General features: G+C 34.1%; 1 protein-coding gene across 1 annotated transcript in view; it reads right to left on the bottom strand.

Moving 5' to 3' along the window:
* Positions 1-200: 200 nt before the first annotated feature.
* Positions 201-15,130, bottom strand: part of LOC107725667 (protein kinase C-binding protein NELL2-like) — a 54,226-nt gene continuing 39,296 nt past the window's right edge. Inside the window, exons 16-20 of the mRNA XM_016535023.1 lie at positions 7,520-7,660; positions 7,170-7,363; positions 6,906-7,082; positions 2,831-3,058; positions 201-927 (exon numbers count right to left, since the gene is read on the bottom strand). Of these exons, the coding sequence (XP_016390509.1) occupies positions 886-927; positions 2,831-3,058; positions 6,906-7,082; positions 7,170-7,363; positions 7,520-7,660 (782 nt within the window). The 3' untranslated portion in view covers positions 201-885. The remainder of the gene's footprint in view (positions 928-2,830; positions 3,059-6,905; positions 7,083-7,169; positions 7,364-7,519; positions 7,661-15,130) is intronic.

The following is a 15,130-nucleotide window of genomic DNA, read 5'->3' on the forward strand; positions in this document are numbered from 1 at the left end:
TATTTATACATACTAACATTTTCTGAAATACAGCTAAATAAAAAAAGACAAAATATTTAGTTAATGGCAACAAAAATGTTTCAGATGGAGTTCAGCATGTGAGATTTTCTGATAAACAAATGCCAACTGTTCATTTAGAGTTGTTATACTGTTTTGTGTTAAATAAATAAAAAAGAACAACAATGCATCTGCATATATTTCAATGGAAACCTTTTATTTCACCATGACACAATAGTGCACCGAGCCATTGAAGGAAACAAAACATCAATTTGACAAGAGGTGCAACATAACACATCAAAGTAAAGACAGAATTCAAATGACGTGAGAAACAAACACATTAAATAAACTATTCACAACATCAAGATCATATTTTCCCAGAAAGGGAGCGGAACAACCATTAATACTGAAAGAAGTAAACACTGTAAGGTAATTTACAAAGGATTTGACCATGTCTGCAGTCTGTTGAACCCATCAAGCATAAAACACTGCGATCACTGACAAGTTAACCTTTATTTTTCAACATAGTTTTGATACTGAAACCTGAAAATCGAATGGAATTCGCAAAACTTGAACTCTTTATCTGAATATTGCATCATGGTTTCCGATGATAATTGATAAACGACAAATAAACATCTTATCAAATGCATCAAGCAAACCTGAAACACCGTTCAAAGCTAAAACGACTGGTTGCTTTATCTTTTGTTATGTATGACTGAGCTATCTGTATATTGTTTATGTTATAATACATGTGAGGATTTGGTATAAAATGATCTTCTGAAGGGGATGAAACTGTACAGAGAGCCGAGACAAAGAGGGGGGAAGTAAAACAGACAAAAGGATAGCGAGAAAAAGAAAACTAGTCAGACATTTGGTCTTTGAATAGGACTAGAGGCACAAAGGGTCCACAGAGCAACAGATGTGACCATTCTGTAGAGAAAAAGAGAGAGAGGGAGGGAAGGAAAAGGAAGGAGACATTAGTCAAAAAAGGAAAGTAGCCAATTCTCACTCAAGCATTTCCATACTGTATGTGTGTAACGCATTAAATAAGCATCAGTACAGCCTCTCATGATTCATCGCTCAGCTCAAATGATGCTGATGACCTTGGCCAGTCACATAAGGTGCTTGAATAAGTAGATGAATTCTCTCCTGTCCCTGAGATCTGTTCTTTATTCCTGCATTCATCTCACACAGACAAATCTCACAGCATCCGGGACCATTTTCTGTGTACTGTCCATGTTTCTTAGCAATTTATCTATAAATGACTTGGCATATAATTTAGAGAGGTGTCCAAATGTCAGAGACCACTAGTGAAAATATATCTTATTTATTTATTATGAAATTCAATTATTAATATATATATTTTTTTCATTACAATGTATATTTTATAAGAAGCCCCAATCATGGCATGCTAAACAAATATGTATAGAAGCCCATTTCACCAATAGAATGAAAAAAAGTTAATTGTGACTTTTATCTTCTTTGTGACTTCAAGCTTTTTTGTCACAGTTCACAGAGTTTATATTAAAAATCAGAATTGTAAGATATAAACTCAGAATTGCGAGATATAGAAAAAAAGGTCCAAATTGTAAGCTAAAAATTCGCAAATACATTTTTATCATTTTTTATTCAGTGGCAGGAAAAAAAATGTGTTACGTAAACTGAGTTCTGAAAAAAAAAATGCAAGATGTGAATTTGGAACTGCAAGAAAGTCATTATATCTCACAATTCTGAGTTTATATCGTAAAATTCTAAAACTCAGAACTGTGAGGAAAAACATTATGAATTATGAGATCAAGTCACAATTACCTTTTTTTCATTCCATGGCAGAAAGGGGATTCTATACATAACTTTTTAATTGTCATGAGTGGGGCTTCATAGAAACTATAAATTGTAATGAATAACACAATCATTTCATAATTTATAAATTAACAAGATGTATTTTCACAACTGTGCACAACTGCAAGTTTTTCATCTCACAATCCAGTATTTCTTTTTCTCACAACAGAATTTTACATCTCAGAATTTACAGAATTTTACATCTCACAGTCAGAACTGCGAGTTATAAACTCACAATCATGAGTTAACATCTCGCAATTTTGACTTTTTCACAATTCTGACTTTTTCCCCTGCAATTCTGAGAAAAAAAGAATACAAGAAATAAACTCAGAATTGTGAGACGTAAATGCAGAATTGTGAGAAAAAAGGTCGCAATTAATTAAAAAAAAAAAAAAAATCCCATGGTGGAAACAAGCTTCTATAATGATTTAGTTTAGTTTTATGTCATTTAATTCTAAGACAAGAAAACACAAAGTACAGTGTTATAAATGTGTATTACATTTTTAAATATAAAAAACTTTGTTAGATTTATAATGCTAATAACCGTGGAAACATGTCATCAAAGTCTGTGAAAAAGATCCATTAATGCTAACTTATCATAAAGTTCCTTTGATTTCTTTGATCTTAGTTTTTTTCAAGGTTTAAATTACGTTCTAGATGTCTCTATTCAATGGGGTCTCCGATTTTTGGATCTCACTGTAAGTGTTTTATGAATAATATTTATATGCACCAAAACAATAAAATCAAAGCTGTGACTGGGCGCACCACCAAAAGCCTTTGCCTTTGACTGAATTGGTATTAAAAAGTTTAAAAATAAATTAGCCAGATGTCCATGAAACCCTTAGTGGGCCTGTGGAAGCTGCCTTTGTTTTATGTGAAAGGATCCAGCTTAAAAATAATGACAAGCACAGGGGTTTACATCTAAATACTCAATAATAAATCTTGGTGATTTGCAACGTGTGCGTCTGTGGGTGGTTATGTAAGTGTCAAGTACCTTGCACTGGCAGAGGGAACACTCCGTGCCGTGTTTGGTCCAAGCAGAGCCGCTGAAGCGAGTGATCCCGTATTCATCCACACAGGTCTTGGAGATGTCATTCCGAACGGTATCGGCCAGACAGGGGTCCGTGACGCAGCGTGGACAGCACTCGCCCTCCGGAACCACTGTAAACTCACAGTCAGCCACCGGTGCACACGATATCGGCCAGCAGTCCACTTCACCCCTCTGAGAAACACACAGACAGAGACATATTTCAATCCGATACAGAATAGAATAGAATCAATATTTTCGCAATTCCGTTCGGTGAGGCTAGTAGCACATAAATTATACACTTCCGCTTTAACATGCTGCAAATCACAAATAGTGTGTTGCGCTCACTGATCCAGAGAGGAGCGTGTAATGAAGGATCGATACGACACTCCTAGGTCAGAACTGGTTTAATATAGTCACACACAGGGCTCTGTTTCCTCCAGCATTCTTTAAAACTTTGTGTAACATCTGCTGGACTGCAGGTGATGTGTCAAAATATATCAAAGCTTTGATCCTTTTTGGATGCTTTCCACAGGTGCAAGGATAAAGTGATGGTGTACTTAGAATGACAAACATAAAAGTGTGTGAAGGTCAGTCCAAATAAACACTGCAAGGTAAGTGTGAGTAAGACAGACAGAGAAGAAACACTAGTGTGTGTATATCTAGGGACAGTTTGAGGAGATCATTTGCTTAATATGGTGGCAGGAAGTCCCGCCTTTCAGTTAAGTCACTTTTTACTTTGTGAGGAATCACATCTTTTTTCACTCTGTAATGTAGTGTATGTGCATTAGCTGAGAAAAAAAAGTGAATGTGTGTGTGTTTGTTTGTGTTTATAAATATATATATATATATATATGCATATGGCTGCATTTATTTGATCAAAAACAGCAAAAATAGTAATAGTATTACAATTCAAAATGACTATTTTCTATTTTAATATATTTTAAAAGGCAATTTATTCCTGTGATAATAAAGCTGAATTTTCAGCAGCATCACTCCAGTCTTCAGTGTCACATGATCCTTCAGAAATCTAACATGCTGATTGGCTGCTCAAGAAATTGTTACATTTTTCATTTTATATTATTATCAATGTTGTAAAAAGTTGTGCTGCTTAATATTTTTGTGGAAACCATGATTTTTGATCATTCTTTGATGAATAGAAAGTTTAAAAAAACAGCATTTATTTGAAAGGTAAACCTTTTACCATTATAAGTCTATACTATCGCCTATTTATTGTGTCCTTACTGAATAAAAGTATTAATTTCTTCTTTGAGTCGAATCATTTGAATGAATCTGTTGATTTACTCTAATGAATCTGCTGTTCTGGTCTGAATAAATCAGTTGCAGATTGGACGAACCCAGTTCTTGAGTTCAACTCACTGACTCAATGTAAATGATGAGTTAAATTTGAACTTTTTCAATAGACACTTTTTTGGTTTTGAACCCTAAAAGGCTTTTATATTATTTTACAGTTGATCTGTGCATTATTAAAATCTTTTCCTTTTGTGTTTCCGAGAAGATACAGGTTCAAAACCACATGAGGGTGAATAAATGATTCATTTTTTGGGTGAACCGACTGCTGTATTTTGCTGCAAGACAACATATTTTTCAGATTACATCCTGAGTCAGACTGAGCAGGTTACGTAGACCTTGATTACAAAGAGAATGCAGATATTTCTCTGAATGTCTCTCTCTCCCCTCCTGGAGTTTTCTGTTCCGGAAACGTTCTTTGTTCTTTCACTCCTCACACTTTTGTATTCTTAAAACACAAAGCATTCTTCCTGCCCCATTCTCTCTTTTTCGGTGTCTCTTCCTCTCTTTCAAGTTCTGTGTTCATTTTACTTCACAGGGAACCAGGAAAAAAAAAACTGATGAGAAGAGGGATTCGAAGAGTAAAGGGGGTTGAATACGACTAAAAGAAAGCGCTGACTGAAAGAGAATGTGATAATAACAGTATAAGAACAACATAAAAGAGACAAACAAAAAGCAGCTGTACTGAAACCTAATGAAATTTCAATATGGCCATGCAAAACTGGCTCTGTTTGATCATGTTCCTTTCTCGGACACAGATTACACTTGTCTAGGATTAAAAAGGACTTTCAATTGAAAGTCAGTTATTGAGCAATTAATCCAGAGCCTGGCTTTAGTATTAGCCTGGAAAACAAGCCTTTCGTTGGTTAAACCATCCACAACTGTCTAGAGGTCTTTAACTGAATTCATTACAGACCTACAAGTTTAGCAGTCCTAAACTCTGAGGAAAAGGTTTCGTTCTCTGTGAACTAAAAAAAAAACAAAAAAAAACTCTCAGACAAAGAAAATGTAAGCTGGGAGCCTGGCATGTCATATGAAAGTTTAGGAGCCCTGTTTGAACCCATTGTCAGCTCAGCAAAATACTGTAGTAAGGATTTTCACTAGAGAGAAAGATAGAGTTAGCTGGACTTTATAATTCAATTCTTCACAGAGTGAAAAAAGTTCTGCATGAAGAAAGAAAAATGGCTTCTGGATGAAAGTTCAGTGCTGAACCACAGCACACAGGAGGGAAAAACACCAGAGGGGCTGAAAACTGCATTGTTCAAGGTTTTGGCGCAAGGCTTCCTGACTGAGATATTGCAGAAAGTTCCACTGTGACCAGCAGTTTCTCTGAATCTGAATCTAATACACAGGGAACAGAATGACAGTGGAGTTTATTCTGAGCGTTCTGCATATGTGAATGCATACTGTTTGCTAAAGGGGACAGATTTCATACTTTTGCATCATATTCTTTTCCTCGAGTCCAGTTATAATGGTAGTCAAGGTTGCTTAAACCAAAAAAAGTTGCAGTTCAGTTTTACGTCACCATTTTCACTCTGACTCTCAGGCTGTTTTTGCCAATGTACTTGTAGCATAACAATGTACATAGCATAACTATGACAAGTTATGCTATGATTAGCATAGTCCTGCTGAATACTGAAGAGCTGTTGATATATTAATGTGGGTGGTCATTAGTTAAAAGTGCTTTCATTTAATTGATGTTAAAAGTTTTGCAAAAAAATTGATTTAAAAATCATTACCAAAACTCCAAAAAAAAATTCTAAATAGTTTTCAAAATATTTTTACTACTACAAACAGATACTATTATTATTATTATTATTATTACTATTAAATAATTTATATAATATGTTATCACAAATAATAATAATATGCTAAAGTCTGAGAAAACATTCATTTTTAATTTAATTGTTTTTAAATTTAGATTTAAAAATGTAGAACAAAGCAAAAGTATGATAAAAAAAATTTAAAGAATGTTTAAATATATTATTTTATTATTTTTAAAATATATACACTTAATACATATTAATAAAGAAAAATCTTTGACATTTAAAATATAATATATAAAATAATATACAATTTTACATTGACCTCATATTGAATAATTCAATTATAATTAAATGACATACAAATATAATCATATCCAAAAGTCTGAGAATATTTAAATTTTTAATGACATATTATTTATTTAAATTTAGATTTTGAAAAACAAAGAAAAAGTATGATAAAATATTTAAGAATTTTAAATATTTTCTTTTATTATTAAAAATATAATATGTATACTATTTAAAATATTTTAAAAATGTGTATATACTTAAATACTACATATTTATAATAGATTTTTGACATTTAAAATATATATAAAATAATATAAAATATGACATTTAACAAATTTCATTTGTTGTTGCTTCCATTGAAATACACAAGATGCTATTTGGAACATTTTCACATCATACTGTATGAACCACTAGGTTTTATAATATATCAGGTTCATTAACATTTTATAATGACAAAAAACTGTATGCAAAATAAATTTTTACTAGTGGTATCAGACATTTGGGCCCCACTGTTTATTTCTAAATGCGGAGATATTTCAATAATCGTTTAACAGAATCTTTTCTAATGTTCTTTAGCAATAGCTCTTTCTAATGTCAACCATATACTAGTTTATAAATATATACTGGCAATCATAACGCATTACCACATTGAGTTGGCGTAACATGCTGCCACTCACCATGCACTGGCACTGCTGGCAGTTCTCCACCCAGGTCTCTCCGTTACTGTACGCCAGCAGACCGTTCTGATGCAAACACTGAGAACTCAGACGAGGGTCGCATTCAGGACAGCACAACACATCCACCGTGGGATTCTCACAGTCACACACCATCCGTCTACACATCACTAACCCCGACTGAAACAGGACAGAAAGACAAGAGTCTGAGTAAAAAGAAAATCAGGTTTCCTTTGACTACAATTCCCATCAGCCCCTTCGGCTCACCTGACAGGAGCAGACCGAGCACCTGTCGTCATCCAGCACCCAAATCTGCCCGTTGTGTTTCACCTTCCCGTCATGGGTACAGTCGCCAGTGCAGTTCCTACCGTGCGGACAGCGGCAGTCATAACCTCCGTCAACGTTAAAGCACACGGTGTCATTAGCACAGTTGTGCCGCCCCATCTCACATTCATCGATGTCTACCAACCAGAAACAAAGAAGACACCAATTAAGTCACTTGTTAAATCCAAGGAGTCATGGTTTAGCTTGTTAGTATGATCTTGTTAACTACAACCATGCTAAGTGCAAAATGACTTCCATTCAAAAGAAGCACAGTTTCATTCAAAACAAGTTACCTTCACATGACTCTCCATTGGCTGTGAACATTCCGTTGTCATGGTAGCCATCGCGACACTCGCAGTGATACCAGCCAGGTAGGTTGACGCAAGTGGCTCGACTGTCACACTCCACAAATCCATCGGAGCACTCGTCGATGTCTGAAGAGACAAGGTGGAGACACGCATGAGAAAACTCAAGAAGTGTATGGAAAAAGCACAGGTGAGCACAACTGTGCCTGAATGACGTCAAAAGTTGTCACATATCATGAAAAACAGGGTAAACATAGTATGAAATAGTATTCAATATGATCTGTTATGGCATTTGAAGCCAAAAAGACGTTTAAAGAGAGTATGTGTATGTGTGTATACACCCTAGTAAAAACGTAATATATTTAAAATACATTTATTTCATACTAAGTATAGTTCAAATCTATTTACTGACATATCGCTTGAGACCTGCTGATATAAAAATTATAATTAAACTCTATTTTAATGTGACTATTGATGAGGATTGTATGATCTTTGAATAATATCAGTCTTTAAATGCAAGATATTTAAAGTGTGTTTGAAGTATACTTGCAATAGTTCCACTTTAGCACAATCAAATATACTTCAGTATATCTTTAATTGGACTTCAGCACTACTTCTGCACAATTAAAGTGCATTAAGAACAAAATCAGTTGTTCCAGTTTAGCAGACTTTAAGTATACCGGTTTAGTATACTAAAAGTACAATTGCAGCACATTTTTTATTAAGTACAATAAATATGTAAAGGTATTTGTAGCATACTTAGCATGAAATAAATGTTTTCAAATACATTTTAGTATATTTATTTTTTCTCTAGGGTATATCTATACAGTATCTTTATTAAGTGTGTGTGTATATACAAACTTTGTATTTATTTATTTATTCTTTTACATCAATTTCTATTTCAAATAAATGTTATTATTTTAGGCTTTCTATTCATCAAAAAATCTTGAAAAACATTCTGCACAACTGTTTTCAACATTAATTATAATAATAAATGTTTCTTGAACACCAAATTAGCATATTAGAAGGATCATGTGACACTGAAGATGGTCTGAAAATTCAGCTTTGCAGAATAAATTACATTTTAAAATAGATTAAAATAGATTAAAAAAAACTATTTCACAATATTTCTGTTTTACAGTATTTTTGATCAAATAAATGCAGCTATGGTGACCATAAGAGGCTTCTTTGTGTGTGTGTGTGTGTGTGTGTGTGTGTGTAAAATATGCTCACAAACAAGAATAACAAAGCAGAAAATGTTCAATTAAATACAATACAATGTTTATCTATCACCATAATTTCGTTATAAAAATGCCATAAAGTGCATATTCTTATGTTGAGTTATGCTAGAGTGTATTATCCTGTTTCCACAACCTTTTCAAATTGCTAAATGGATGCAAATCTACATAAGTATATTTGATGTTTGTCCTCACACCAGACACAAAGAAAGGGAGACAAATAGAGCTTCTGCCATGGGCGTCTTGAAAGGAGCGTATCCAACAGCTGTTGATAATGATGCTCTTCAGAATCTATTCAACTTTCAGTGCTTGTCCCTGGATTACACTCTCACAGAAAGCTATGCTGAGCGTCCCTCAGATCCAGTCAGTTCAATGACAACTTCAACCACAATGGCATACTGGGTGAGAAATTTGTGACTTTAACCTTAGGTTACCACCTAGGTGTTTCACCTCCACCATCTCATTATATTGTGTATTATATTGTATTTCGATGCCAATTGCAATGTCTGACGTGAAGGCAAGGCTGAGTAGAGAGGGTAAAACAAAAACTGACGAATACTGTGTTTTTGTGGGTGTGCAAGAGAGAGGGAAAAAATTTATGTAGCCTTGAGAGCACAGAATATGAGAAACAGCCTAAATGAGCTTGTGAATTAGGTTTGCAAGTGTTTCATGCATTGCACGGGCTGAGAAATCTTTAAAGGGATAATTCCCTCAAAAATGAAAATTTCAATATCACTTACTCGCCTTCATGTTGTTCTAAATGAACAAAACACAGCATAAAACACCCAATAAAATAGTCAGAAAAGTCCAAAAATTGTAAATTTGAACAAAAATACAGCAAAAACAATAATATTGTAAAATATTGAAGATAAATGTGAAATTTTAAAAGATTTTTAAATGTACTTTATTCCTGTGATGGCAAAGCTGAATTTTCAGTCTTCAGTGTCACATTACCCCGCAGAAATCATTCTAATATGCTGTGCTCATTACTTATTATAATCAATGCTGAAAACATAAAATGTTTGTGGAAACCATGATATATTTGCTTTCAGAATTTTGTTCTTTCAAATGAACAGCATGTATTAGAAATATTTTACATCATTATAAATCTCTTTACTGTAATGTTTGATCAATTTAAAAAGGGATATTTCACCCAAAAATGACAATTCTGTTATTAATTACTCACCCTCATGTCGTTCCAAACCCGTAAGACATTCGTTCATCTTCGGAAAACAAATTAAGATATTTTTAATGAAATTCGAGAGCTTCTCGTAGCTTCATAACATTACAGTCGAACCACTGATGTCACATGGACTATTTTAACAATGTCCTTACTACGTTTTTTGGGCCTTGAACGTGGTAGTTACTTTGCTGTCTATGGAGGGTCAGAAAGCTCTTGGATTTCATTAAAAATATCTTAATTTGTGTTCCGAAGATGAACAAAGGTCTTACAGGTTTGAAACGAAATGAGGGTGAGTAAATAATAACAGAATTTTCATTTATGGGTGAACTATCCCTTTAATGCATCCTTGCTTAATAAAAGTATGAAAAAAAAAATACAGATATTAAAACATTTAACCTTTACTCTGTCACATTTGTTTCTTTTAAAATATTGCACATTAAAATGCTTAACACTGGACATTTGCACATTTACAAAATTCATATTATATTAATTAAATTTGGGTTTATTATCGTATAGTTAATTTGGGTTTATAAACGATAACAGAACATTCTTTTTTGGGTGAACTGTCCCTTTAAGAGAACCTTCTGCAGAAACATTTGATCAGAAACGGAATGTCTGATGTGAGAATTTTTTATGCAAAGGTTCTGAATATTTTTCACTCCTCTGACTAAGATTTCCACACTTTTTCTAAAGATTTCACTTGCCTAACACTAAATCCCCCATCCCTCCAAAACAAAAGGCGGCGAAAATAACACAAACAGTGCTGAATAATACATAGATGTAGGCAGTGCTGATGACATTTATTCATTTTCTTCCTTGAGCACAAACACACACTGCACTCATCTCCCTCAGAGGAACGGCTGGCATTTGTGCTGTCAGTAAGCAGTAGCGAGTATTGATTGACTGTGTATTCACGGGCAAACCCCCAGGGTTCCTGCTGTCCTGCAGCCCTGCCACTAATTTGTCACGGAATGTCACAAGTCGACGGTACAACACACAGTCTCCATCTCTCATCAAGGCCTTTTAACATTAGGCCATGAAGTTCATAATTCATAATATTGCTTCCTCCAGTGACAAATTCCCTGTTGTTCTCTCACTCCAAAATCCACCAACATATTAGTTTTGAATGGTTATAAATGGTGCTTGATCTGTGCATATTTCTCTCCTGATTCAGATAAGACAACTTTTTCACTGGAGAAAGCAATATTAATAATATTATGGTCATATTTGAGTACTGTAGGAAACAATGATTTGAAGATAAAAACGTCTTGATGGATTTCTTTCTTTCAAACACACATCTGTTCACCTCACATGACATTTATGAACTGGAGTTGTATGGATTACTTGTGGATTAATGTGATGTTTTTATCAGCCGTTTGGACTCTCATTCTGACGGCACCCATTCACATCAGTGAGCAAGTGATGTAATGCTAAATTTCTGATTTTTTCATTTTAGGGTGAACTGTTCCTTTAAGGGAGCAGATTCTTTTGAGATAATCAAGAGGATCAGGGTGTATAATTTACTACCAGAACAAGCCGAACACTTCCCGAGTCAAAGTGCCAAGTAAAACAGATTATCCAATCCCATGGGCGCAGACGGGAATAGTTATGGGTCCACAGTGGAATCCTCAAGTCAATTTCATCAGGGACGGTTCTTCAAGAGGCAAGTCATCAATCCACTCAGTCCCTTAATGTCCCGGCTGTTCCCACCCCAGCTATCTCCTTCATCTGCCATGCTCTCGTTTTTTTTCCCCCCTTGCCTTCATCCTCCCCCTCCATCCTCACACTAATGAACAGATTCACACCCACTGCTGGTTCTCACTGGGGAGCTCAGTACTGTAGAAGGGCCTCGATGCAAACGAGAGTGTGTGCATGAAAGCCTGGTCCCATTCTCAAACAAAGTCTGCCCCTTTTTTTGAACAGGAAGTTCAAACGCGCACCTTTTCTTATTGAGAAGGCAGATAGCAGATTCTCAGAGCTTCCTCGATAAAAGTGGCTATTCAGAGGAAAGTATTTTCTTTAAAGTCGATGTGAATTGCTGTTCGCAAACCATTTTATTAGAGATGGCATTTTAGAGATATTCAGTGAGAAAAAAAGTTTCTTTGGAATAACACGAGTCCTTAGAAAGTAAATACTGTTGACTTTAACTGAATACAATGGATTTGTTTTTCCTGTTTATTTTTCTGACCCCATTACCATTTTTTTAAATAAATTTAAATATATAATAAAATATGACAAAAATATCAAAATAAAAAACTTTAAATTTACATTTCAATTTATTATACAACATTTTCATTCTAAACACTGTGTATATAAAATATAAAATTCAAAATGAAAATGTTGTATTATAAAATTTGACAAAAATATAAAAATAAAAAAACTCTATATAATATTTAACAATTTTAATAATAATAATATATTTATAAAAAATATAGGTCTTATCAGGAATAAATACTTACATACATCCATTACATATATAACATTTAATAACAAATATAATAATTATGAAAAAATATATACATATACTGTATAGTAAATTAAACTGTATAATGAAATAATACAAAATAAATATATAATACATATAAAATATATAAAAAGTAAAAAAAATATACTATTATGTTACATCCTATATAATATTATACATTATTTTTCAGTGTTACGCAGGATAAATAATAAAAGAAAGATGCTCAACAACTAAACATATATTAGCTCAACCTAATTAGACAGATTAATTATTTTATTTAATAAATTCGTTAAAAAAGAAAATATTGTTGTATTATAAATTAAAATGCACAATAATATATGACGACATAATATGTATAAAATATAAGAGAAAAGTCTAAAATATTTTATTTCATATTATATACAACATTACAAATGAGTTTTTCAGTGTTACTCTGATTGTGCTAAAACTGAGGTCTGTTTTGCACAGTAAGGGAAGACGCTCAACAACTAAACACTAATTAGCTCCACCTCATTAGACAAGATGAGTAATGCCTTGGAATACATGAACCCAATGAAGCAGACATAATCAGAGCGCTTAAATAAACATGGAGGAGTTTTATCGGAAGACCCAACCAGCAGTTGTTTTGAATCTCTCACTCGTACACACAATGTTACGAGACTCCCACCCTGGTGCAAAGACACAGTTAAGGTGTTCAGCGACAAACTGCAGCCATTTTTTCGCAAGACTGCAAGTTGAAGGTGCTTACGTCCCCTTGCTATACACCCATCACATAAAGAATTAACAAGTAGCCTGCAGAAACGTCTTGTTTAAGAGGAAGGACCCCCGAGCCCAGGGAGTTTAACCCCTGAGGACCTGCTGTAATTGGGTTTCCTTTATGAACAGAGCATGTGTGAAGCATCTGAGCCAATCCGATGGATAATACATGCTGCCAATCTTCTAAGAGGTAAGAGCTGGAATATGAAAGGAAATGCGACTCCCTACAGCTTCCTTTTCAGAGGAAGATAAAAAGAGAGCGAGAGAGAGCTTCCCTCACAGCATTTTTATTCAGAAAGCATCTCTGCCACAGGATATTTGATGGAGAAGATAATTCGGAGTCTTTGTGCTTCAGTCGATTACTCTCATTAAAGAACAGAATAACAATAAAAACACAAAGCTCTTATCAAATCATTTCTCTATTTTACCAGGAGAACAATATCCCCTGAACTAATGGATTGCTTTGTATTTACAGAACTGGTGGGGAGTGTTACTGAAGTTGGCCATATGTGCCAAAGTCAAGCTGGCATAGATAAAAAAAAAAAAAAGGAGAGAGAGAGAGAGAGAGAGAGAGAGAGAAAGAGGCTTACTGACAAAGACGGAGAGTTTAATAATGCAGTTCGTTTAGTGGAAGGATGTTTCAAAGGGATGGAGAACAGACGTTTCTTTGCCTCTCATGTTCGTTTGTGCAATATTTAGCCTCTTTGTGCTTTTGTCATAACATTATATTTCCCCTCAGAGGAAGACAGAAAACATGAGGGAGAAACCGTGAGGGATTACAGACAGCTGAGCGCAAAAAACAGGCATAAAGCACATAATCTATCGCTCATATATACAGGAAAATACCACAACACCCAAAAATGATGAGACCTCTTTAACATACAGTACAAGGTGTCCAAAAGGCAAAGCACTCAATAAAAATGTGGGTTTCTGAAAAAAAACTAAACAAAGAAATTTTATGTGACGTAAAATTAATAGGAAATATTTATGATTTTTTTTTTTTATAAATAAATTATTATTATTTTCTCTGAATTATTTTGGTTTACCCTTTTTCTTTGTAAAAATCTTATTTTGGTAATTTCTCTATGTAATTCACGATTTCATGAATAAATGAATGTTGCATGTACAACCAAACCAATGAAAACAAACAAATGGTCTGAAATTGCAATAAAAAATCTTTTTGATGTTGTTGTTTTTTATTTATCATTATCTTGGTGTTTTTTTCTGAATTATTTTGTCTTATTTTTTCTTTGTAAAAAACTTTTTTCTCCTTTTTCTTGGTAATTGCTCTCTGTATATCACGATTAAATAAACGAATGAACAAATGAACATGGCGTATGAACAAACAAATAAACAAACAAATGAAAAAAAAATAAAATAAATAGAAATTGCAATAAAAAGCATCAGTCTGGGTTTCAAAGTCTTTATAAATATTTATAATGTTTATAAAATATAAAAATAAAACCAAAAATCTGGGTTTCATAATCTAATTTAAATATGAAAAGATTAGGATTTCAAAAAATGTAAAACAAAAAAAATGTAATGAGGAAATATACATTTGGTCCCCGTAATATAGGCAAAACCTGACCCACGTAACATAGCTGTGAGTTTGTCTGTGTGTCAGCCAGTTCTGCCTCCAAGAACGGTGAGTCAGGCGTTCAGTACACACACAAACCACACCTCACTCTATCTTCTCTCTATCTCTCCACCAGCTGTCTCCTTTAGTCCCCATGCCTCCTCGTTTCCTCTCTCCTCACTCCTCTTTTTCTCTTTCCCTTCATCATCCCTCTGTCACTCACACATAGGAGCGAGTGGGTGTTGGACCGGTTTGTAAAAAACCACCGGCAGATGCCCTGCTGGGTAACGTTGAGCAAAAGGTTCTGAGGTCTCTGCCTCCCTATCTCTCTCACATATACACACACACACACACACACACACGTCTGGTTTGCTATCCTTGT

Source organism: Sinocyclocheilus rhinocerous, unplaced genomic scaffold (genome assembly GCF_001515625.1).
Source record: "Sinocyclocheilus rhinocerous isolate Xijiao unplaced genomic scaffold, SAMN03320098_v1.1 scaffold153, whole genome shotgun sequence".
In the NCBI taxonomy this organism is placed as follows: Eukaryota; Metazoa; Chordata; class Actinopteri; order Cypriniformes; family Cyprinidae; genus Sinocyclocheilus; species Sinocyclocheilus rhinocerous.